Here is a 26,138-nt window from a genome sequence, read left to right as displayed (position 1 = left end):
TTATGTCAACGATGGAAGACAAAACAACGACCACATGGTTGGCCTGTCGGCTCTAGTACATATTGCCCAGGCTCCCTCCTAAAGAGCGGAGGTGGGAAAGAGAGATAAATTCCGCGTTGCGATCGGCAATCCGGGCAAGGTAGGCCTATGTAACCCTCTATAAAAGAAAGGAACCGTCCTGTCCTGCACTTATGTGCCAGTTTTTTTGGCATTTTTTGCGCCAAAACAGTAATGGGCATTTCAGACTCGAAAAGATGGTTTTTCTAGAAAATTTTCAACCCTTAATGGTGTCACGGTTGACGTTTACTCGGAGGGGGGGGGGGGGGGGGACCTTATTCAAAAACTCTACAAAGAACATACTTCTACAAAATATCACCTTTAATTTAACAGGTAACAACAATAATAACAAAAGGATCGGGTTTAAATTGTCAATACCGAATAAGTTCGGTTCTAGAGTGCAGTTGTTTTAGAGTCAGGGTTACGGCGCGAAAGCGCTCATTAGACAAAGGATGGAAACAGATTTGCCTCCGGTAAATTTTATTCTCTAGTCGTTCCAGGTAGAAGGGAAGACCGGAGAGTCTGAAAAGAGCTTCTGAAGAGAAGGATAACCTTGGGATCAAGTCGAATAATCTCGCCCTTCATCCTCTCTTAGTAAACAGGAAGACCAGGCTAAGCCTAAAAACAAACATTTGAAAAAAATCACGAACATCAACCGTAAAAATCTCGCACATTGGTCGTGAGAACAATACAATCAGGATATGTTGGTCAAACAAGGAGCTTACTTAGCAGTAACGTGGTCAACACTTCAGAATTCAACCAGGTTATGCAGTTTTAAAAAACTCGAATACTCAAGGTGCAATGATGTAAACAGGTCTGCTACCAGCAACTTTGCTGACTGGTACTTGGACCTTCTTTCAGGTACAGTCGACTCAGTCAAGTACACCATGTCAATCAAAAGTGTTTCTGGCGTGCTCACATTGGTTATACTGAATCCGAGATATCCGTCGTGAAACACAAGGCAGCAAAATGGCTCAACATTGAGTGTAGCATCTGTGTGCATGGTAGTTCATTTATGAAGTTTCTCGCTCCCTCAGAATGCTCCATTTTTATGACGATTATTGATTAGTGCCATCCAAACGGTCTTTCTTTACGGCAGTCTGATAAAGCTTTGGTTACTCCCTTTTTCTTTTGATCACTCTCCAAGGCTTTTAACAGTCGCCTCGTCTTATGAACATGATGAATCATTCCTTGGTGCCCCCCTATAGAATATTAAGGTCACGTGAGAAACTTGCCGGAATGGACATTTCCTTACTTCAAGATCTAGAGTTAATTAGTGCTTATAATTCATCTCTATGTTTATCTTGTCTTCGTCAATACATTTATGTTATGAGGTAACTACAATTTTATTTAGTTTTTCAAAACATTTTTATAGATCTTTTACGATGCCTGGTTGTTATTGTACCTCTTACTTTAAGACCTAATTTTTATCTGAAGTTGATTTTAGAAAAAAAGCATTCTTGAAAAGACGAGGGAACCGTCAACGCATTTACCAATGACGGAATCAAATAAAACGGATAAAGTTCTACTGATAAAAGGTAACTTTAGGAAGTCTGAACACAGCGATGTTATTACCTTGGAAAGAGGTTGGAAAAGGCGAGGTAGGAAAAGGCTAGACATAAGGAGTATCTTTAATTGGTTAATCTATGAACTGTTGACATATTCCAACAGCTTTCAAAATCCAACTGTTAAGGCAGTAAATGCAGCCATGGTAGCAGAAAATTACAAAGTATCTGAGCAGCATCAAGAAGATTCCTTCAACATTCTTTCTAAGATTTAGTCAAGAGTACACTTGCCTCAAACCAGAGTCGTATACAAGATATATTACAAATTGTCAAGAGTTAGAGGATAGTAAGCACACCTGTGGCAGGTGATCATGAGCAGAATGCCAATGCTGTAATAACTCTTCTTGGTTACTCCATGTCTGCATACAGTTTGGGCAGATGAACCCCTGAGAGGACAAGCACCTTACACTGATTAGCGTTAGATGCCAGTACTGCTTAGTATACATTCTGTGAGTGGTCAATGGTTAGATGTACAAAAATGACGCTAAAATAAGCTCTTAAGATTTATATTATTAATTTATATTATCACTAATATATGCTTTTAAGATTTATATAAGTAAAGGTAATGTAACTAGACATGTCTCTCGCATGTCTTTTGAAAGAGGGATTGAGCCATTGAGCGACCATGTCTTTAAACTGTTATTCTTTATGGAAGATAGATGACATCTGTCACTGGAACTGTTTGTTCATAAATATTTAGGAGAGGAAATTTGGGACAAAAAAAGTTACCTGTAAATTTTCACGAAATAATAATTCAGAAGTTCAATGTATAATGTACCGTTATTTGTCATTCCTAGGTTTATTTTACGTGACCTCTTCTGACAGTGTTTATGTCTGATTTGCACTTCTCAGTTAATTTTAAACTGAATAAATTCTTGCTAAGTAGTTGATAATTAGCATAACGTACAAATCTAAAGATCAAACATGCATTTATACATACACACCCTAGCAATCAGTTTTTAGGCTTCATTACGTTTACATTAACAAGAAATTAGCAATCATGCTGGTTAAAAACAATTCTGATTCTATGTCCATTGATATTTACACTGGCATACACGTTCATTTCCTGAATAATTTCATGCACGCAAAAGACGTCCCCCTCAATTATAACTATTAAGAAATTTTCAAATCTAAAGGCGTAGTTCAGACGTCGTGCCTCTGCCGTGCTGAGCTAAATTCAGAAATTAAGTTCAACAAACATGACAGAAGAACGCCGGCATCTATATCAAATTTTTGAATTAAGTTCCGCAAGCAGTTAAGTTTGACAAGCTCTGCCGAGCTACATGACTTTGTCACGGCAGCGATTCTGCTGCGCCAAGCAAAATTCATAAAATATATTTTATTTAATGTATTGTGGAGGCACGATGCCCTCATGGTTAGTGCGCTCGTCCCCGGATCGAATGGTCCGGGTTAGAGCCCTGGCTGGGGACATTGTGTTGTGTTCTTGGGCAAGACACTCTCACAGTGCCTCTCTCCACCCAGGAGTATGAATGGATACCGGCGAATTGTTGGGGAAACCTAACAAATTGCGAGGGAGTGATCTGCGATGGACTAGTATCCTGTCCAGGGGGAGTAGAAATACTCCTAGTTGCTTCATGCCACAAAAACCGGGATAAGCTCCGGCAGCTATGACCCAGATGGCACCAAGGCTTCACACTAACGTATTTTAGTGGGATTGTATTTTCGCGGGGAGCAACGAGGAGAATAGTTACGTGGCTTCAGTAAATCTTGAATTTGGTATGACTCTGGCACGACGTCTTAATCAGAGTTGTGTTTCTTCGGTGCTAAAGTCAAGCCTTATTAAAATTAAGTTTGGCATGACAGAAGTAGGACGTCTGAACTGGGCCTAACTGGTTCTCAACACACACTATTTTCACCAAAATAATTGTAGCACAGGCATCTAAGTTGTTCAATAACAAGGTGCTCATTAACAAAATGCATGTGCCAAACACACATTATTTGGACCATTCCCTCTTGTGACTGAATACTCCTTCTTTATGTTCCCAAAACCTTGCAGAAATGGCTTTGTTTCAATAAATTTTGTCACCAAGATTATAAATTGTTAGCGGTCTTTGCCTTGTGTAAATGCTTTCCTAGATTTTTAAGCGATGACTTATGGCGTCATCGCTTAATGCTGGCATACGATATTCCTTGCAAACCGCCATCTTGATTTTCGGGATCAAGTGAAATCGTTTTTCGGCGGCTTGTAGCATCGACAAAGTGCTGGTTAGATTTCCAGTTGTTTTAAAAACACAGGTATCAGGACTGGAGTCATTGTTGTATTTTGTCTATTGTCTTCTAGTTACGTTTAAGCATCCATTTGTTTGTTTATTTTCCAACTTTAGACAGAATTTTAGGAATGGCAGTTATATGTCATCGCTTCTGCATGCATTGCATGCCGTTTATTTTTAAAGTTATGACTGATTGGTACTAGGACTTGGTGTTGTCCAATTCTGTCTTTTACAGTCATACTCAAAATCCAAAAAATGCAAGGCTGTGGTCTAAGAAAACCTTCAAGGAGCCCAAAGGTTCCTAACATTGAAATCCTGGGTGACCAGCACTTAAGCTTATACGAGAGAAGTAAGTTTTTCCAGTCGCCCAAAGTCAAAAGTTAGTCTCCTGGGGCACCCAGGCACTTCTAAAGCACAGCCCTGAAATGGAACTCACGCTATGAGGTCTGATTTTATTAATCACACCTATAATTGAAGGGGTGAGTGCAAAACCATGCTAAGTGACGATTTGGGTGAAAAAAAAAAATTTGCGAAAGGGCTTGAAGTTTTGCATGTGGTCTTCAATGTAATAGAAAAACGCGGCCCTGTATTTTTGTCGCTGGTTTTTGCTTTGTTTTCGAGTTATAACGTATGCAAAAATACTTGGCTTTTCCAAGCCATGTCTTTAGGAGTTTATTTGTTGAACAGCAAACAGGCAGACAGTTTATAGTGTATGAAGTCAAAATCAAATCTCACAGCATATATAGAGCGGAAATCTGGGAACAGATTGTTTACATCGGTTATTGTGACGTGAGCACAACAAGTGAATCGATCGAGCGTCAAACGAAATACATCGAACAAAAAAGAGATGTGCCGCATTAGAGCTCTGTCAACTAATATCTTAAGCATTGTTTTAAAGTACCTTGTGTGCCTGCCTGGTGATTGAGAGGCATCATAAAGTCTCGATAAACCCGTAAGTCATCAGCACGTTTTAAAGAATCAAAATGTGTTCGGAAACTTCGAAGGCAGCTGATATACCGTAATCGTGTTATCGGCGTTCGAAGTCAGATCGAGCCAGGCAGCAAAGTCCAAGAGCAGTTCTTGCCCAAGAAAAATACCCTCTGGTGAGTCGTGGCCCAATTGCCACGCGTTGCTAGCGTCAAAGTTTGGAAAGCGAGAACTGGTTTTAGAGTGATAAAATTTGTCTTGTATCGACCGCCATGTTTTCCCGCGCACGAGGTGTAAAGACCCTTCCCGGCATGCATTGCGATCACGTTCTGCGGACGTTTCTCGAACTGGTAACTAGACTGTTTACACATAATAATGACCAACAAGTAGCGATCGATTGTAACATAGATCTGTGATCCAGGTTGCGTTGATTTTATTTCAAATCGGCATGATTTGCAGTGTTTTGAGCTTCTGGGATCAGCGGACATGCAGATGTATGGAGACCCGTACGTTGCGCAGAACGGTTAATCTGTTAATCTGTCAGCCCTATTTATAGAGCGTTTTCACGTGAAGTCATCAAATTCTTAAATCCAAAACTAAACAGCCACCAAAGTTGTTATCCTCATCAGGCATAAGAGGTACCAACGCATTTTGAACTTGGAAGTTATGGCGATGCGTGACATAAAGCTACGATCGTGTTTGTCGAAAACTATGTATTTATCTCGTGATTTTTTAGCCATTTAAGACGTTGCCGTATTTGGAAAAGTGCTTATTGAAATGTTTATTTGTTTTATTTTATTTTTATTTACACCTTTTTGACCTGAAATCAACATTTTTCAGCTTATACGTTGCGTGAAATTGACATTTTGCTGGTTTCTAAGTGAAACCAACATCCTTGCCGTCACGTGTTAACGTGAAATCAACATTTTAACCTATTTGGACCTGAAATCAACATCATTGAGCTTATACGTTGCGTGAAATTACCATTTTGCTGTTTTCTAAGTGAAATTAACATCCTTGCCGTCAAGCGTTAACGTGAAATCAACATATAAACCTATTTAGACCTAAAATCAACATCATTGAGCTTATACGTTGCGTGAAATTGACATTTTGCTGGTTTCTAAGAGAAATCAACATCCTTGCCGTCACGCGTTAACGTGAAATCAACATTTAAACCTCTTTTGGCCTAAAATCAACACTTTTGAGCTTATACGTTGCGTGAAATTGACATTTTGCTGCTTTCTAAGTGAAATCAAAGTCCTTGCGGTCGCGGCGGGCCGATCCTTTGTTATGATAAACCGAGGCGAGACTTCGACTTATAACAAAGGCTTGGCTTGGCTATTATAACAAAGGATCGGCTCTGTTTATCATAACAAAGGCCCGGCTTCGTTTATTTGAAGGCCTCGGCGGGAAAAGGGCGTTAGGTATTTTAATCAGAAGTGAACTTTGTCGAAAACGCTCCAAATTTCGCATGCAGTTTTGTTTAGGTATGTTTAGCAATGTCCCGCAGTTTTTCCGCTAAGCTTCCTTTCGTTTTCGAGATATTGTGTATGCAAAAAAACCACTCGGTTTTCCTAGCGTCGTCTTCATAAACGAAGCAAAAACCAGCGAGAAAAATACAGGACCACGTTTTTCTATTACATTGAAGACCACATGCAAAAATTCAAGCCCTTTCGCGAAATTTTTTTTTTCACCCAAATCGTCACTTAGCATGGTTTAGCACTCACCCCTTCAATTACAGACCTCCACTCAGTCCTAGTATCATTACTGATTAGTATTCTTTGTACACATGACATATTAGTGATTAGCCCATGAATAGTTAACTTACTGGTCTCATAAAGGAGTAATACTATCAAACATACCTCCACAGATTCCAGAACCTCTGGTTCATCGTCAAAATCCCCTGCAGCATCCAACATTTTTTGGTCTTTCCTGTTACGAGCATTATCAAACATGTGAATAGAATAAACAGTGTATCAAGTTCACCTTTAATGACTCCCTGCAAGACTGCACCATATTACATGATGACGTATATATATGCCGTTATATAGTGATGGTAAAACATTTTTGGAAAGGACAAACATCTGTCCTCTGCCTTGTTGATGGATTCTTTGAGTGCAATTGCAACTTTCCATAGCATTAATCAACATTTTCCTCAATTTATATAGTAGTATACAAAGCATTCAAGTTCCACACAAACCTATCCCAAAGATAAATGTTGTATCTTGGTACTGAGTTAATCATTCAAGACCAAAAACACTCTAAATCAGATTAGAGCAGGTAAGGTGGGTAAAGCCCTGGCCAGTTTCTATAACATAAAGCAACTACGGGTATTTCTACTCCCCTCTAGATGCTAGCTAGTCTACACTGGGATTACTCTCTGCATTTGATTTGTTAGTACATACCACTTGAATATAAGTTTATGACCAACAGCAATGATTCTCGTACTCAAACCACCGGTAATTTGTGTTTGTTGATAATCGCTCAGCTTATAGCCGATTATAAACATTCAATTGAAACTCTTGCAGCATTAGAAATTTTTTTTTTGCAAAAATATTCTGCTACAGGCCGACCCCCCATCTTGTAGAGATTTCACTAGTTCCCAGTTTAATTTGGTGCAAAAATTGATCGGCTTATAGGCGAATAAATACGGTATTTATACACCTTTGTTTTCAAAAGGGTGTTGTGCAAGTCTTTCCCAGCACAGGAAGCATCAAATGAAGGTTGTGCTCTACACAAGTTTACCTTTCTAACTTTCTTCTGTCCAGGTTTTTCTTAGAGGCAATTGCACTTTTGAGACACTCCTGGAAATATACCGCAAATAGATTAGCCAACTCTCTGCGGTCTATCTGGTTGCACTGATATCACAGATCATGTAACAGTGAATGTTTAATCCCATGTTATAGTGTTTGAATTTAACTATTTAACTAACAACTAACTAAAAGAAGAACAGTGTCCCCAAGATTCATTTAACAAAAGCAAGGTAGGTGTATGAAAAGGCTAGGGTCAAATTTGAAATACCACAAATTGAGGCCGAAACTGAAATTCTCTAAAGACAAAGTTTATTGGACTCAAAGGCCTCCATGTAGGTCACTTTAATCCTGTGATTCTTGTCAATAATGGGGGGTTGAGCACACATCTTTTACAGTACTCTTGGCCACATATCAAGGAAGGATAATTTCCAAGCATTACAAGGAACACTTTCATAAAAGTTGGCATAAACTTGAAAAAAAGTTGGGCCAATGCTTTTCAAGTTTATCCTTGTGCACTCAATTTCAATCTCCTTCTGATTTCGCCAATCCATGCCCTTTGTGGCTTTCTTGTGTTTATTTAGAGTTTGTCTACAATTTCAATCTGTTAAATTGTATTATTTCTGTTAATTCTATCACCAGTTATTAAGAGTTGAAATTGCTTAAAATTGTGTGGTCAGCATCTAGCAGCCCCTTTAAGTATCATAGCTTTCATTATCTAGCATATCATACCTACAGATATTTTGAAAATAAAACAGATATTTTCTACATCTAGATGGATATGTACATACAGTGGGAGTGTAAAAAAGTTTACACTGAGGTGGACAAGAAATATAATATCAAAAAGTGAGCTTGTAAGGTCAGAATAACAGTTATTGGTGAGAACTGTAAGTGTAAATACCTGTATAATGGTGAAATGTGAAATATTTTGCATTGACTGAACAGTCCTAGAAGAATAAGCACAAAAACACACCATTCAATCATTGAATTTGCTTTTAAGTAGGAAATTTGCTTGCAAGGTATTGTAAGTACAGTCATGTTGACTACATTACATCACATGGACTAGCCCTTTTCCCAAATGACTTGAAAATAACAGAATTCTTGTTGTAGCTTAACCTACATTGCAGTTGAAGGTCTAAGGTTGTGAGAGTGTTATGGTATGTACATGTCAGGTCTGCAATACAGGGCTGTAACCAGTAACACCTGTTATAGTAGTGCATACTTGATGGGCCCTCCATCTTACTGATGAACTTGACTGCTGTTAATACAATACACCCAGAGAGAAATAAGTTTGTTGCAGATGTGAGAATCAAGGTGACAGGTGACTTAAACCTCTATGACAGCCCTACTTTGTAAGGGTACATGTAGATGTAATAAGGTATTACAGAGTTGACCGAGTTTTTCATCTGACATAACAACTCTTGGCTTGAATTGCATGTGCATTGATACATGCCAGTAGTTAAATCATAACATTGTGGGGCAGTGTCAAGCAACAAAGTGATGCTGGCCACCAAGTCCCTAAAGCAGGCACTAACTCAGAGTCCAACATGCAAACCCTTGTCTATAAGTCCTCATTTCCTCCTTAAATATACAGTCATGTTATAACGCAGTGAGACTCTTTGCTTAAGTCACATACAGTTATGTGCATAACAGTAAGGTAATGGCTGCATACTTCAGTGAGTACTCAACATCGTATGATATTCCTTGAACTTTCTTGTGAAGACTTTGCATCTCAATCTATGTGGCATCAACAACAAAAAATACATTTAATGGCTTACATGGTACATGTATATCCCAAACAAAATGGTTTAATTCATGTACATAAGAGTCAAAATTCTTAAATAATATTTTAAAATGAGTGACATCTTCACCTGGTTGCATTGTATACATGAGGTATTGTGCTATTAAAATTTAGAGCATTATCTGCATGTACTCTGTACATACACACATCATTCATTTCATACACTGTATCTTTGTTAGCAAGGAGGTATTACCAGTAATCCATTTTATTGCCATGTACTAGTGTCTACACTTTTGTTACAAGGAAAACCACTGATTGGGAATAATGCTATAAATAATTATTACACCGTGTACATGTACGTTTATATTAGAACACTCAGCTGAAGATTTGATTTTGGTTGGTCAAAAGCACTGCAATTGAAGGGGAGCCTGGAAAAAAGCCCCAAGTGACTTCAGATAAATTTCTAGATTCTCCTAACAGATTGCCTTGTATTCTGTTGTGAAACAAGGAGAGTTTGATGTTACATCAACAGTCCCTTAGGGCCTTATTCTGTGCGCCCCTTCAATTAATCTTAGATGGCATTTGGTTTTACATGTAAGTAGTAGTACCTATTACAAATCTAAGTTTTATTGAGTGTAATATAAAGTTGTCAAAACATCATTTGCAAACAGGATGAGGTAGTGAAAATGAAAAGGGTTTGGAAGGTCTGGAAAAAGGAGCTTTAACTCTCTTTGAGGCAACCTGCAAACAAATTAACATCCTACCTTCTTGTCAACAAGCTGAGGGAGTGATCTTCTGACATGTTCTTGCATTCTGTACAGCCCAACTGATGGTTCATTTAACATTGTGTGAATGTTCTCCAGAAACTTTTCTGTAACTGAGGTATAATGATACAGACACATTTAAGCAAAAGAGGTTAACCTGAACCTGATACAAGCTCCAAGTTCTCCTAACAGCAGTTCAACCAACATGTAAAGACCAGTTACTGGATATCAACAATACATTTGTATGTTTAAAAACCTTCCACTCAATCCGTTGTAAGGAAACATAAGCACAAGCCTAAGGTTTTCTAATGTATTCATAAATAATTCAAAGCCATTTACTAAAGGCAATCAGTCAGCGACCTTCAATACACAAGTTGGATGCTCTATCACTATGGCAAGACTTCATTCAAATGCATACAACTTCATTAAATTTAGTAGGTGTCACTGACTAGCAATCATCTTTCACATTTTGCTACCAAGCTTGACAAATAGCACAATACTGTTTTCCATACCATACATGTACCTTGGTAACTCCTGTATCAATCATCAGTAGATGTGTATACTGGGCATTGTGAGAAATGCAGTGGCCTAATGGTTTATGCTGAACTCTGGCTTCAGAGGTCCAACATAGTTTCTTGCTTTGTCTAGAGAATTCATGTTGAGTTTATTGGCAAGTTGTATACTCTAACAGTGCTTCTCGGCAACTTGCTAGGGGTTACACATGTATACCTGTACACATGTATGATGGAGTAGGCCCCCTTCCATAGGATTATGTACCCGTTGTACACAGCAATTCTCCCCATAGCTTTAAGCTATGCAGTAGAAACTGGAGATACACTGTAATAATTATAAATACCAGTATTCTCTACTCTCCCTTCTCTCTTAACTCCATGATGGGTAAGTCAGCTTAGGAAATTATGAATGAATATTGTTGCAGGATCACTTGTTCATAAGATCCTTGGATGACCAACAAAGTATTAGAAGCTGACATACCTCTCCTTAATTTGTACTCTGTTTCTTGATTGCTGAACTCCACACTACCCATGTCTACTGTAAATTGAAAGCACCCCATTAATGTCACCATTCTACCCAATGAATATTTCATGTCTAGAGATGTACACAAAAGAAAACTTGACACATTTGGAATAGCACCCAAAGTTCTCACGGTAAAATAGGCAAGCAACATATCAGGCCAAACCATGGATGCTGGAAATCTTCAGCTACTGCTGACAAGCTCTACTGCTCTCCAAGACATAATGCCATACCTTTCTCGACACCACTGAAAATTATATTTTACCAAGAGACTATGATCAGTCGTATGATTTTACACATTCAGCAAAAACATCATTTGTTTTTTGTTTATCACATCCGAGTCCCCATGTCCCCACTTCCCCAAGTTCCCAGGTCCTTGTATCCATGTCCCCGAGTCCGACATCCCAGAATCCAATGGCCACATCCCCGTCCCCATCCCCATGTCCCTGTGCCACTCTTAGTCATGGCCCTGAAGGTATATCCCACAGGTATATGCAGTGAAGCTTATTAAAGGCAAAATTTCAGTAAAACTGAATAATACGTACTTCATGTACAGTACTGTACATCAAATGTCAAGCTACAGATGACCTGTGCATGAATACCAAAAAAAGGTCGCCCAAGTCACCTTTGAATTAGGCTTGATCATCAGCCTCTGTTTAGAGCCGGAACTCCAGATAGCGGCCAAAGTCAAACACGCTTAGACTCTGTGCCTTTGATTCTGTTTTGGTCATCAGAGTGACTTTTCCGCCTTATAAACTGACCCATCATGATTATATTGGTTTTAATTTCTCACCTTGCTTCCCCATATGAACCATGTGACTGTCTAACATGGCTTTTGCAGTGTAAATTTCACTTATACCAGCCATTTAATTACTGAAAACTCGCGGCAACACACACCGCACCGCCATTAACCTTCACTGTCAAGTTGATACTTCATGACTATTTGCCCCGCGGTGTCTCGCAACAAGACGAGGCTAGTACCCAGTTCAGGAGGGAGAGGTCAACTTTGCTTGGGTTGCCATGCGATTGCGCGCCCGATGATCTTGGCCATTATGACGTCACTCGTGAGCCAGCCCGTGAAGTTTCAATGGCCGCTAAAAAATGCCCGGGGGGGGGGGGACTCCCATATGGAATGGACGGGTGTGCTCGTCGTCTCGCTTAGGGGTGTAAATTTCGGATTTTGGTCTCGCTTAGGGTGTTCTGGGCAAAATGTCATTATTTTTAGCCGTCAAGGTCTCGTTAAGGGTTGCACACGAAGAAATAACAAAACAGAAAGTATTTTGATTCTTTATATTTACTCAATTCATATAAACAAATTCGCCATCATTAAATGTCACTGTACTTTTTATTTGTCTGTTTTATAAACTGGTCTCTTTTAGGGGTCTGCATAAGCTTCGGCCACGCCCAGATTGGTCTCTTTTAGGGGTTAAATTCAAAATTTCCGACGAGCATCCCCGTCCACTCCATATGGGAGTCCCCCCCCCCGGGAAAAAATGACACCACAAAAGTTTTTCATCCGATGATTACTCAAAGAATTTGAAAGAAAGCGATCAACAGACAACAGGAATAAGATAACCTATTAATATTGTGTCCAAAAATACCTTGGTTTTTAAAAATTAGATGTCGGAAGGCTCAAAAACACGCAAAATTTGGAGATCGCTCAATTGAAAACGCGATTGAAAAGTGAAGCTTCGCGCCCGTTCCCTGGGCGATATCTGGAGAACCCAACGATGAACAGCACGAACACAAAAATGTGATCTTGATATGGTTTAAAACGTTTGAATGGTGATGAAAACGAATCATTTAACATATGCATAAAAATGATCAGTGGGTTTAAACCCATTATTTTGTAGACGATAGCGTGGAGGACCTGCTGATCAACACTCGAAACCCTCGAAATATGAGAAAGTATTTGTTGGAAAATGCTCCCTTACAAAGACATTTGAACTATCAAGTCATATACTGGGTTGGAAATTAAAGTAAATAATGAACCAAGGAATTATTTTCCTGCGCTAAATTATCCGAAGAACTGTCAACGATAACATTTTCTTCAGCGACGCCAACCAACTGACGCAAGCCGAGCACACGTGTGGATATTTTAGGTGGTAGTGATATAATATCACTGTACGGGAGACCTAGATGAAACGGATGATATTCAGAATAACATGGATGAGACCTCTTGGTAGAAAGGTGCTTTATTTCATGTCAAAATGTTTGTCAAATATGAGATCGGAGCAGGATCTGTTTCCTCGGGCGTCCGCATGCAATGCAAAGCTATTTCTTGTCTCGCACCTCTCACAAGAAAGGTATCCTAAACTGGTGCTTTGGGTTCTAATTTTTTTTTAATATCACAGTGAGTTCAATTAAACTTGTATAGGCTGTAAAATAAAACTCATAGGACGTTACATGGAAAGAACTAAAAAATACAGAATCTAGTTCCCAGCATCAAGTGAGTTAAAGAGGAAAGAATAATGGCAATAAGAGTTACCTTATCCAGGAGAAACTTGTAACGCCAAAATGACTTATCGCCAAAACAAAGAGTTCAGTAAAGAAGGTTAAGACAAAGCTGGAAAGATCAATATCTGGTGATCTCTTATTATAACCAAACCCCTTGTTTTCTAATAGCATCTGTCTTGAGAAACTGTAATAGCTTTACTGCCTCTAAGTTTGAAATGATAATCAGTTATTTTCTTTATACTTTATGCTTTTAAATTTTATCATAAATCTTATGTAAATAAAGATAGCTTTAACTATTGTTTTACATTAAGTTTAAACTGACCTACAAAGAAATATTCTAGAGAAAAGTGTCACAGAGGTTGTACTTGTAAACATGAACCCAAAGTCTGATTTCTCCTCAGCGCCATCCATCCCAGGTTCCCTGTTGCTTTTTGCATTGATGAGTTTATTATTGGCTTCAAGAGAATGATAAGCGTACATTTTCAGCAAATAACAAAAAAACCCCACAAGATTGGGTTTTAAAATATGTTTAATTGATAGTACAATGACAACAAATAGATAGCTTTCCATGGTGGTTGCGTGTATTGCCAGAAATGGGGCCTGCTCAAATGGTCTTGCAAAGGTGGTGGAGGATGGTAACCTAAGGTTTAAAAAGATCAAATACGACTCCTGTTAATAATCACCAGTTGAAAATTGGAGTAAATGTTTATATCACCTCCCTTCCCTCTTTGGTTTTTACATCGCCTATAACTCTTTTCAACAGAAAATGTAAACTAAAAGATAAATTTCCTAATGAGATCTAACACCAGGAACTAAATATGTATTTACAATTAACAAAAGTAACTCTCACAATTAAACAATCGAACCCCATCCACCTTTAAGTCCCATCCAAGCAGATACAATGCGGTAATGTACATGCAGCTAATATCATAATTTATAAAACATAAAATAGCTCATTTCAATGTATTGAATTGAGGTCTTCAGATTCACATAAAGAAATTTTTTCAGCACCCTCACCTGTTGAGAAAGTGAAACACAAGTCACCCTTGGCAACATAACCAGGGTAACCCTGGTAACTATGATAAAGTTGGGTCTGATAGGGTTGTCTCCAGTACCCAAGACCATATAGATGGGGCCTTATACTCTCCTCTGGAGAAGCTCCCCATGGAAATTGAATATACTCGAAAATACCAGTGTACGGTCTAAGCAGCATGAAAGAGGCCTATGCAGAGGAGAGAGGGCCTTGTATGTCCATATATTTAAAGAAAAGTCTTACAAGACTAGACTGCAAACCAAGGATAAAATGTAGACTGCAGGCTTTTTAAGAATATCATATTCCCATTTTCATTTATAGAGAGAATGAGCTAACCTTACACCGGCTAACATGAGCTGTATATTTCAGGCCAACCGGAGCACTTAGCTCTCTATACATACATACATACATACATACATATATTTTTGATGAGGCAGGTCTGCGTCTGGCAACCCAGAGGGCTGGTGTGGACCTGCCATAAAATATATACCTAAGAACTAAAATCTAAAATTATTAAAAATACATCGTTAGGATTCAAAAGCTACTAAAAGATAATCTAAAATGACTTAAGATTTACATTTCTATTAAAATTAAGTGTAAAAAGAGTGTTTTAAAAATATAAAAATGCACTATTCTTAGATTTAATAAGGCACGCCTCTTTCTCGAACTGTATTTGGTCTAATGTTTTTGAGGCTAGTTTAAGTTTTTCTTTAAAAAGCTGAAGAGAAGTAATGTTTCTTATGAATTTTGGGATGGAATTCCACGCTTTAGGGCCTCTATACCTTATGCTATTTCTTCCGAGTTCACTATGATAACATGCTAGCGAGAAGTCATTCAAGCACCTTAATTTGTAACTAGTCTCATTTGTGCGGGTTCCAAGTAGGGCCGTAAGCTGCTCCGGTAGAATATCATTATGCACCTGATACATTATCGATGCGAGCCTCCGCTTGTAGATGTAACTCAATGGCTTCCATTTAGCCCTTTTAAGGGCGTCACAATCAGGAGTTCCACTAGGGAGTTTATGGATTAGTTTTGCAGCTTTTATGTGTAAATGCTCTAGGTCATTAAATGAAGACAATGAACAGGATCCCCATACAGCAATGCAGTAGGTTATGCTTGGAACAATGCCTTTGTAATAGATTTCTTCAAGAACACAGGTAGGCAGTCCTTTCATAGACTTTAGGAATTTTAGTTTTCCTCCAAATTTAGAGTGGAGCATTTTAATTTGAGGTTTCCAGTTCAAGTTGTGGTCGATTACAACACCCAAGCAGGTAGATTTGGAGGTGAAATATATGTATGAGTTGCCAAATATCAGTGGTCTCATAGGGCCGACAAATGCGTGTTTGCAGATTAACATTGCTTCCGTCTTGCCAGTGTGAACAGTCAAGCGATTTTGGTCGCACCAGCTTTTAAAATCAATTAATATAAAAGGAAATAGGATATTTCTTATAAAGTCTGCAGTCTGCATATTCATTTTCTCCTCTGTCTGTATTTTAACCACCGTTGTGCAGTAGGCAGGCTTTAGGTCTTATTTAAATAATGAAGCCTAAGCTCTTGTCTGTGAAAGTTCTCATTTCCATCATTGTGGATATTTCTGTTTGCTAGGCCTGTTGCAGAACATGTGCCGAACACGAGATCGCAGATATTTCATACTCAAATGAACTGATCATTTTTACTACCGATTCTTCAAAATCATCTTCAATTACAGTGTTTTCCTACACATATAAGCTCTTCTGTGACCACGTTACACGTTTCTTTAAGTTACCGATCACGTAAAAAAGGCAATTTTACGGGGCGAATGGTCAAAATTTTGCCCCACATATTTCCACCGGAGAGCGATGACTGTAACACTTTAATACACTTTATGCAAGATTTTTCACTTATAATTAAAATCTACTTACTTCTCAAGAAAGAAAAATGATAATTACTCCTTGAGATCCAAATACAACACCATTTAAAGCTGGAATGATTGGAGAAATGCGCCTCAAAAAGTTGTATCAACTAGAGGTAACGCCGCCATTTTCGAAAATTCTCTGCATTTGCGCGCATCTTTCGCCGTGACGTCATAATGGCCATTATCAGAGGGTCAGCCAAATCTGACGTGTTCACCTCTCCCTCCTGACCCAGTTTGATTTTAGTCTACGTGTAGCCGTACCCACCCCCCGAGGAAAAACGGGAGGGAGGGTGGGTACGACTACACTTAAGCTAGTTTGATTTCTCCACGACCACCCGAAGTTGCCCTAGCTGAGCACCATAGTTAAGAGAATTTGCCAATCAGCGAGCCAAACGCTTTGGTTGTCACTTCATTGTCCGTCCGTCCGTAGGTTTTCCGACTTCTAAATGCCTGTCTTGGCTTAACCTTACATTGTAACAGGAGCTATAATCGGGGACGGAGACCGTAAGCGCGCGCCATTTCTAGTATTGGGGTTGTCCCCATGATATGGGACAATAATTCTATTTTTAGAACAAATTGCGCCATCGCCTGCGGCACACGCGCGTACTTGCTGCGAGGATTTTTGCGGATGTCGCGCGGGGGAAATGGCGTCCGAAATTCCCGATATTTTTTATGTTTTTGGCCCACAACTCAACGCGTTTACGTCAGTTGGAATTTTGCTTAAGTATTTTCGTCGTAAGCTGCTCCAGTTTGAGTGAAGTAAGACAGTGTCGAATTTGGGTATGTTCCGCTTTAAGCTTAGATATATATCGCTGACCAAGTTGTGTTCTGACGGATGCTTCTTTTACATGAGCTGTACATTACTCCACTTTAAATTTCACATATGTTAAAAATTAACAGCTTTTCCATTACACAACAAAAAACTAGCTCGATATATTTAGATATAGCAGAGCTTCAGGACCTCATAGTTTCCTAGCTTCTCTTGCCACACGCTTCCGAGGAATTTGCCAGTCTATCGCGACCGAAAAGTAAAACAAAATAATTGCTAGTTTGAGTTTCGCCTGAATTGTAAGCAACGCTTGATGTTTCATTAAGGCCCAATAACTTTACGTCCGTAGATACCGCTCAGTTTTATTCGTGTAAAAATCCAGTAAATTCTCTGTTGTTGATGAATGAGAGCGCTCGCCGATGCGTGTTTTGTACAGTCAGTAAACATGACAAATTGTACTTCCGCCGCACTTTCGTGTGAAAGCGTACATCGAACTCAAACAATAACTCTATAGTTTTTAAATATGTTTAAGCTTGATAAATGTTTGAGAACATATTAAAAGCTAAGCTGAAAATATGCGAATAAAGCAGAAATAATGAGCAAAGTTACGATGATGCTTTCTTTAATCAACTTCGAATAACCATTTCGATTTTGTTGATCGAGTTATCAAACTCCTTGTCTATTTCCATTTTCGCAGTGTAAAACTTCACCATGCTTATGTTGAAGAAACACACATGATGTTAGTAGCCTTTTTTGCGTTCGTGAAATTTGTTGCAGCATCTCAGCAGAAAAGATAACGAAAGAAATCTTTGTCAAGATTTGTTGACAATTGAAAACAACGACTCGGACTTGAAAGTGCACGAGCCGCACTATGCAAATGAGCTAATTGTACGCGTCAGACTTTCCTTTCAAAAACTTTTGCAAACTCACCAAACAAGCAGAAACAATAAGAAACCATCAAAACAGGTTTTGGTTATGATTAACCATTGTCCGAAAAACTCACAAATTAACTCGATACCAGAGTAGAGAGTTTTCTTGCTATATTCTTAAGTCAGAACAAACACAAAAACATACGCGTAAGCTTACAACTAGCGTGAGCAGATCTTATTATTCATTCCCAGCGCGAGATTGAAGTCTTGTTTTCGACCCTGAAAAACCCACCTTTTCCGTTGGCTCAGAGCATAAAACTACATATAAGCGCCCTGGTTCTTAGTCCCTGTCTTATTCCCTGCCATCGCTGTGAAAGATACGCAAGAGAATCTCTCAACTCTCACCATTTGATCATGCAACGTGACAACATCCACACGAGAACCCCCGACATGTGCGTGGATCCGCGCGGATATATGACGTCAGGATGGCGCAATTTGTTCTAAAAATAGAAAAATTGTCCCATTTCATAGGTGCGCGCGGATCCCAAGACTTACGGTCTCCGTCCCCGATTATGGCTCCTGATTGTAATCAATCTTAAACGAATTTCTTTAGCATTTTTTTTGTTCGGCCATCTTTGACATCTTTCGTTGAAACAGGATTTACTATTTGATACTCAGATGTAGTAATCTGCATACTGTGTTGAAATGCCTACTGGTGAATATCTTTAAACGTTATTGTGTCCAGTAGATGATTAGTATTTTATGGAAGCTCTGCTTTAAAGGTAGCTATTTTATTTGATACACGCGTATATAACCCCATAATTATTCTTAGTATAAACCTACTGGCATTCTATCACGAATGCTGTTCTCTGATTGGCTACACTACTCACTATCTATTCTGTGATAAATAGTGAGTAGCGTAGCAGTGTGCGCTTGTTAACAGAATGACGGCCGCTTCTTTGCGTTTTCTAGGTGTCTGTGAAGAGTGTTTAGATAAAGTTTTGAACGACTAGTAGATTTATACTAAAACAATTAGATTATTCGATCTCGATTTCTATGCGGGATAGTTGACGAGGGCGCAGTCCGAGTCAACTATCGCGCGATAGAAATCTCCAGCTCATAATAGAAAACCATTGCCGAGTCAGTGCTATTCAGGCTATAAACCAAAGCGTTGTTTTGGCTGACTGTGCTATTCGGGCTAACTGTGACTATCCGCCGCTAAAAGCATTTAGTAATTATTATTTTTCACCTCTATTTGGAATCAGTGGCCAATTCCCTCTATGAGACGAGCCTATAGCCAATCGTGGTGGTTGTATTCATCAAAACAAATATCCAGTCCAAGATGATGAACACAACTACCATGATTTTATGAAGGCGGCGCATCTTATAGAGGAACTGAACATTTATTTTTCTTAAATCTAAAGAGTTCAAATAAAATTGTTTCAGCTGTTCGGTATTCGAGGTTCCCAAACAGCTCGTCTGGGGGTAACCGAACGATGTACATGTACTAGCATTCCATCCCGGAAGAGTAGAAGTACTGAAAGTAGCGTCATGATTGGTGACATAATAATTCTTGCGTTCGATGAGATGGAGAATGCAGTCCTGAAGCAGACTGGAGTGAAATCTTATGGGACCGCATCGCAAACCACGTGTTACACTTGCCACAAGGTTACAAGGTTTTAGGCCGCGACGCGCCGATGGGAAGGACGCGAAACGGTCGAGCGAGCGACGAAGTAGACTTTTCTGAAAGTCTAATCGCGTGTATACGAAACTGTTTTGTTTCTAAATCGTTCGCGCGTTTATAGTCATTATTCTGGACTGTGCATATCAACACAAACGTGTTTCGTCGGGATGCGAGATGACAGACTTTTGTTACATAACTAGGACAACGCACATAAACGAACACGGCCTTGAATCGACCTGGCTTAAGGATGTTAACCGTGGGAACAGCTATATTTCATTGGCTGTATTTTGATTATATTTGTTGATTAGCTCCAGTGGCCAAAATTTTGAAGAATCTTTGGAAATGGCAAAGTAAATGCTGTCTACCGTCATTCATCAGTGGAAATATTCGAATCAGTCACACGGAATTAAGATTAACGTGCACGCGATTGCAAATATTGGCTATTATTAAATTCTCAGCCTCGGATAATGCAATTCTAGCTTTCTGATTGGTTCACTGGATCTCGGTTACCAGCCATTATACCTGCGTTTGACCTTATATGGAAATGAAAGCGGCAAATGTCGCTCGGCATGAGCTTTTTCGCGTGAAGCAAAGTTTCGTCGACAAAAAAAATGGATGAAAAAAAGCACATTCGGTGAGCTATCTATACAGCAAATACAGGAAATTATGGACAATGCCGACCCAGTAACAACAAAAAAGCCACAAAGCTCGAGATAAGATTATTTAACGGTACGTATACGTTAAGTTTCCCTTAAAGTTGCAAAATTAAAATATGACCGGCGAGATTTTACGCATTCATGAAGATTATGTAACAAAAACAAATTTTACCTGAACAGAATGGCTTGCTAGTCCTGGTGGCACCAAATTTTCGAAACCGATATAAGAAATGTCAAAAGAAGAACTGAATGTTCAGTTGAAGTGTTTTTACTCGTCTGCGAGGAAGAAAGATAACACGTATTGCAAAAGTTCATTGATTAAATCCATTAAAGTCGCCAGTTGATCATTAGGGAGCTTACGAATCGACGACTTTCGGACGACGGCGCCGTTGGGTCACCTTATAGTCTCGCGTCGTCGTCCTGTAGAAATTTGAATTTACGATTCGCAGTAAAGACGACGACGTTTATGCGCGACCGGCAAATTTTTATTGTCTCAGGAGCTCGAGAAAAAAAATACTCAAGACAGACCAACAAAATGTGCTAGCATGGCAGAAAAGAAAGCGCAGCTGTACGTCGAGAAAAATTTGGGTTCTAAAAGATTAGGCTGGCTATAAGACCACTCAAAACAACAGAGGAAAAAATCGCCTAGCTCTCTAGTTGAGCTATCTAGTCCTTGTTTCTAACTGTCGACACGAATGCTAAAACCTTTTAGTCCTTTCAAATTCATTGTACACCAAAAAATGTCTTATATTTCAGTGAAGCGTGATTAAAATGAAAGATTTTTCATACAGCAATTTGCTTTTCATTCACACCGTGTTGTGCTTTGACCGCTTTCAGTGTTGGTTGAACTCATAGCGTTCGCCATGGCACTGTAGAAGGTCGTTTCTTGAACGAAAACAGGCAAATAAAATTAAAATCAAACATCAAGGACATGCCCCTAATGTGATACTTAAATTACCTGGCAAAAATACCCGAAGTATCGAGGGAAAACTTTGTAAACTAACCTCACGGCCTCCTGTTTCCAAGACGCCGGCAAATCGCTCTCACCAACGTCGTCGACTTTGGCGCGAAGCTGGGAAGTGCTCAGAAACGCATGCGCAGTGAGCATGTCACGCAATCTAACGGCGGCGTCGTGCAAAAGTCGTCGATTCGTAAGCTCCCTATTTCCTTCGCACGCCGCCGCACAACAAACCGTTTTCCATTATCTCTGACCAGGCAAATAAATTATTAGAGCATATGCATTTGTAAAAGGCCGCAGGAAAACAGGCATAATTGCCGGCGTAGTCCATAAGAAACCAGTTTCCAATGAGCAGATGAGGAAACTGTTCGACTAAGCAAGCTCGGATCGGCCGAGAGCAAGAATCCCGCACAGCTACAGAGGACGACCTAGTTTTATCTCAGTCTCTTTTTTGGCCGACGACGACGAGAGAATCAACGACAGCTAGCGCCAACAATTCTGTCCTTGCGAAAAACACCTCAAGGAGTTGAGTGTTTTGAGCTGAACCGAAGTAAGCCCGGTTCTTTACCAGCCACGAAAAACCACCAGGGTGGCCTCGGAGATTCTGAAGATGAATCTGACGCTAAGATAGTTTCTGTCCTTGACTCTAAAACTGACCAACAATGAGCTCCACACATACAGCTCGAAATGCCAAGGCTTTCAAAGCAAGGGAATCCTGAGAGAGATCTTGTCGAGAATAATTTTGGCACAACGTCTGTGTCACATGGCGATCAAAGTTTTCCGCAGCATTATTACGATGGCAATGTGCAAGTGCACAATTATTTGGCTCTTCTCCATGACTCGAACTCGAACGCTTTTCAAACTTTCTGGCCAAGGTTATATCTCCTTCATTTGATAGACGTTTCTTGAATTCTACTTGATTGCAATTTCATTCAGCAAATTCGTTTGCTTCGCTCTCAAATTTTTCATTCAACTAATTTTACAAACGGCGCGCATGTCATGTGATTTCCCACTTGTTGTTGTTTTTGTCACATCGACTTCCGGTCGTTTTGTAAAATTAAAACCTAATAAAATTAAGCTATATTTCCAAGAATACAAACGCACCGAATTTAATAAAACAATTATTCCATTCGCGCTTGTTGGATATGAGATTGGTTATAGCCAACGAGGCCCGTAGGGCCGAGTTGGCTATTTACCATCTCATATCCAACGCGCGCTCATGGAATAATTGTTAAATATTCGTGCTTCCAGCCTAGAAACTGTGCGTAAAAAAATATACTTTACAATGCAACAAACTAGCTTTACGCTTAAACATTACCAGTAAATGTGAAAATGTTAAGCATGAAATTTGAGGGCAAATGCAAATATTTTAGTTCTGTTTACAGAAACTGACGCAGTAACGCAACGTTTCAACAAATCTTAATTTGTAGGGGAGACTTCTACTTGCTAACCACAACTTGGACTTTGTCACTATGTTATATGTCTAAACCTTCCGTTGTTGATATAAAAAATGTTGATTATAGCAATAGGCAGGAGTTTAAAGTCAGGTAATGAAGTTATGAAAGGCGTCGAAGGCTTTCTCGTAATCTTTGATTACTACTAGTTACTAATACACTTCCACGCGTTGACCGAATGATTGATTATATGGTCGCCTAATTTTATCGATGACCTTGAATTACATTCTTATCACCGAAAATAACCATACTGCTGCCTAAGTAATTTAATCAATTGTTCATACTTACATTCTTCTGAGAACTTTCCGATATTTGTCTTTCCTGACGAGGAATCTCAGGAAAAGAAGACTCGTCACCAGAAAGATTTCTTAAATCGAAAAACACGCCGTAAGTACGAAATCAGATATGCAAAGCACGGTGGGGTGTGGGGGTAGTAGAGGGAGCAACAGGGGGGCAAGGGGGGGGGGGGACAAGGAGAAGAAGGAAGGGGGAAGAGGAAGAGAACATGTCCCTTTTGCCCATAAAATACAAATCCAAGCATGGTAAAGAGTAACTAGTGTGAATGACAAACGGCCATCGAATTGATCGAAAAACATTACCTAACTTTGTTTGTGATAATATCAGCATCTTAAACATTTATTTGTACAAGTGTGAAGGAGGAAGTAAGGTGGCACGTGAACGTTTCCTTGCTCAATTGCAGACCTTTTTGAACAGAAAACATACCTCCATGCATGCCCGTTACGGAGTGATTGATAAACACAAGACGAACTTTGACTGTCTCAGAACATTATCTGACTTTGTCTGTTATTAGGGAATATCAACAGCTAAAAACGTACTTTTACAGGTTCTTTGCTGACGTCACAGTACATATTTTGCCTCATTACCATACCACTTTGCGTAGAGAAAGCGCCATGTTAGATAAGACGACTCCAAACAGTTAAGAATCGCTAATTGAAGAAATGTTTTTAGTTCTTAAGGTGTTATAGTACAAGAGATACTGGCTTTCAAAAACTGTAAAATTTCTGGGTGAGCCCATACATTCCCTGTAAAATTTTGAGTTTTTAAGCCCACGAAGTGTTAAATTCATCGGCTTTACAATTTCTTCCAACAGCCAATCGTGCCATGCCCTCTCAGTTTTCTGCATATTCAGAGTTGTCACTCATGTAGCTCCATGCGGTACTGAAGTGCATATGCTGATGAGTCAAATATATTTTTTCCCTCATTGAACGGTTTTCATTTGTCTTAACAATTTATTCAATAGGCGACGGACAAGGAAGTCTCCAGAGACCAATCCCAGGACTCCGAGCCTTGTTACGTGAGGTTTTTGCCATCATCGCGTTCCATGTCGCTTAGCAACAAGCTCCGAATACTCGCACTCACAGTTGATTACGGCGAGTTTGTCCATTTTCGTACTACCGCCTCAGTTTCTCTTTCAGTGTGTTAATGAGTGGACCATTAGGTGACATGTTAGTGATTTATAAAGTTGCCAAGTTGGGTAGCTACCGCTGAGTCCAGACACCCCATGAGGTACTGGAAAGTTTCCTGTCCGTAAACAGAGTGACACTCGTGAAGTTTGTCCCGCACGAACATCCACAGAGGGTAACAATGAACTGGGTCTGACAAACATAACTGAAAAAAAAGAAACATATTAATCAACACAAACTGCAGTAGCTGGCCTCACATGTTAAAGGAGCTTTCGGTATAAATTCCAGAGTAGTCCATTTTGGTGGTCCGTAGAGCAGGTACGAAACGTTTGAATGAACCATTTCCTAGTTGCCTGTTGCTTCTGTGTCTAAACGAGTCTTCACACATTTATTAACCGTTCATGTGAAAATGTGTCCCGACTATAGGTTCATTTTCATGTACATCAAACTAATTTTCATATGAAAGGTTTTGCACGAGGACTTCTTTTGAAAAGAGGAACCAGGTATCTCGTACATGGCCCATTGACTGGGTACGAATCGTCCGAGTTAGGCAGGAATCATCTGGGTACGAATCGTCCATTGGTAACGTCTGTCGTCCGTACAGTGGTATGACTTGAAGTCATTTGCACAGGGCTAACTCTGAGAAGTCAACATTCATCGATTAGTCAAGACAGTTTCTTTTTCTTTAGCAGCATCAAATTGATAATTAACTGCTAACTGTTTCATTTGATCTCCGAAACAACTCACACTACTTTCTTTTTTGACTGTTCATTTCCAGAACTCTACCTTTCGTTTTCTTTTGTGTCCCTCAGTGTGTTCCTCCTCATCATCGTTATCGCCGCCAAACAGCACTAAGCAACTAAAGAGCGAAAATGAAACCGTCATTAAGGAAGAAGAAACAGATGGGCGTAATAGGAAATGTTTTGCTGCTCTACATCATCTCTTACTCGGTATGTGTGTCGCCATCCTCAACTCTGTGGATCTCGTGTAGGACATCAACAGCAGCGTCCACAATGATTGCAAACTTGTCAACGACACACTTGGTGCTGCAAGATGGAGGAAAAAAGAATATCACTCTTGGGTTGTACTGACTTTAAAGAGGGAAACACGCACTGAAACTTTCAAGAGAGCATTGTGAAATGTGTATTTGTTGATTACGCTTTGAGGTCATTTTGAGAAGACAAATTTCAAACCACCTTGCAAACATATTTTAATTAAACAGGTTTTACCTTGTTAAGGTGTTGGGTGTGCACGCTATGAGCAACTAATTTTTAACCTTGTTTGGTTAAGCCACTTTGAAACATGTCACAGAAAAATGCGGAATAGGAACAAACGCTTCGTGAATAATCTCTTTAAATCTTCAACATTGTTAAAATAGATACAGTGGCATTTTAGGCCAGAGGAGGGGCTGTGGGTTTAGACTCTTAATCTAAAACACTGTGGAGTACCACAGTGACTTCTACGTGGGGGATTCGGATTTATAAGCAAACAATTTCCTCGAGGTAGTCGGGTCTTTCATTCTTATAGCGTTTCGAATAATACTATTCAGAAGCATATCACCTAGATAGGTGATATGCTTCTGTACTATTATAATGATTGATTTGACAATGATACTGTAACAATGTTTAGCCACCAATAATGACTGTATCATAACAGCTGACTAAAACACAGTAAAACTGAGACATAATCATACTTCACATTTAATGGTAACAACGTGACCAGTGACAGCACAGTGAGTTTCCTTCGTTCAAGTCGCGTCATGCAATCCATCTGCAACGGGTAACAGGAATATAACCACTGAAAAAAAAGTCTTTTTACTTTCATAGTCTGTCAGCAATTCTCCCACCGCCTCTGATATCTTGCAAGCATTAAA

The 26,138-nt window shown here is 39.4% G+C and overlaps 2 protein-coding genes across 4 annotated transcripts in view; both read right to left on the bottom strand.

The window, feature by feature from the left end:
• Positions 1 to 326: 326 nt before the first annotated feature.
• On the bottom strand, positions 327 to 12,558 carry LOC145502522 (BLOC-1-related complex subunit 8 homolog). 3 transcript variants are annotated; one of them, XM_081481847.1, is made up of 9 exons: positions 11,861 to 12,558; positions 11,029 to 11,085; positions 10,036 to 10,148; positions 9,203 to 9,267; positions 8,432 to 8,477; positions 7,526 to 7,584; positions 6,643 to 6,712; positions 1,919 to 2,008; positions 327 to 1,259 (listed from the first exon to the last, which is right to left on the bottom strand). In XM_081481847.1, exons 1-9 carry the CDS (start codon positions 11,931 to 11,933, stop codon positions 1,242 to 1,244), a joined length of 591 nt encoding a protein of 196 aa, XP_081337973.1. In that variant the 5' UTR covers positions 11,934 to 12,558; the 3' UTR covers positions 327 to 1,241. The 3 variants fall into 3 exon arrangements, with proteins under 3 accessions (XP_081337973.1, XP_081337979.1, XP_081337966.1); XM_081481853.1 differs by lacking the exon at positions 1,919 to 2,008; XM_081481840.1 differs by lacking the exons at positions 327 to 1,259; positions 1,919 to 2,008 and having other exon boundaries at positions 5,684 to 6,712.
• A 5,264-nt stretch (positions 12,559 to 17,822) lies between these two features.
• LOC145502497 (importin-11-like) overlaps positions 17,823 to 26,138 on the bottom strand; it is a 41,814-nt gene continuing 33,498 nt past the window's right edge. Inside the window, exons 34-37 of the mRNA XM_081481809.1 lie at positions 25,959 to 26,035; positions 25,213 to 25,311; positions 25,052 to 25,124; positions 17,823 to 24,470 (exon numbers count right to left, since the gene is read on the bottom strand). Coding sequence (XP_081337935.1) covers positions 24,309 to 24,470; positions 25,052 to 25,124; positions 25,213 to 25,311; positions 25,959 to 26,035 — 411 coding nt within the window. The 3' untranslated portion in view covers positions 17,823 to 24,308. The remainder of the gene's footprint in view (positions 24,471 to 25,051; positions 25,125 to 25,212; positions 25,312 to 25,958; positions 26,036 to 26,138) is intronic.

Source organism: Orbicella franksi, chromosome 1 (genome assembly GCF_964199315.1).
Source record: "Orbicella franksi chromosome 1, jaOrbFran1.1, whole genome shotgun sequence".
NCBI lineage: Eukaryota > Metazoa > Cnidaria > Anthozoa > Scleractinia > Merulinidae > Orbicella > Orbicella franksi.
The sequence above is the reverse complement of the archived record's forward strand: the minus strand, read 5'-3'. Positions and strand labels throughout refer to the sequence as shown.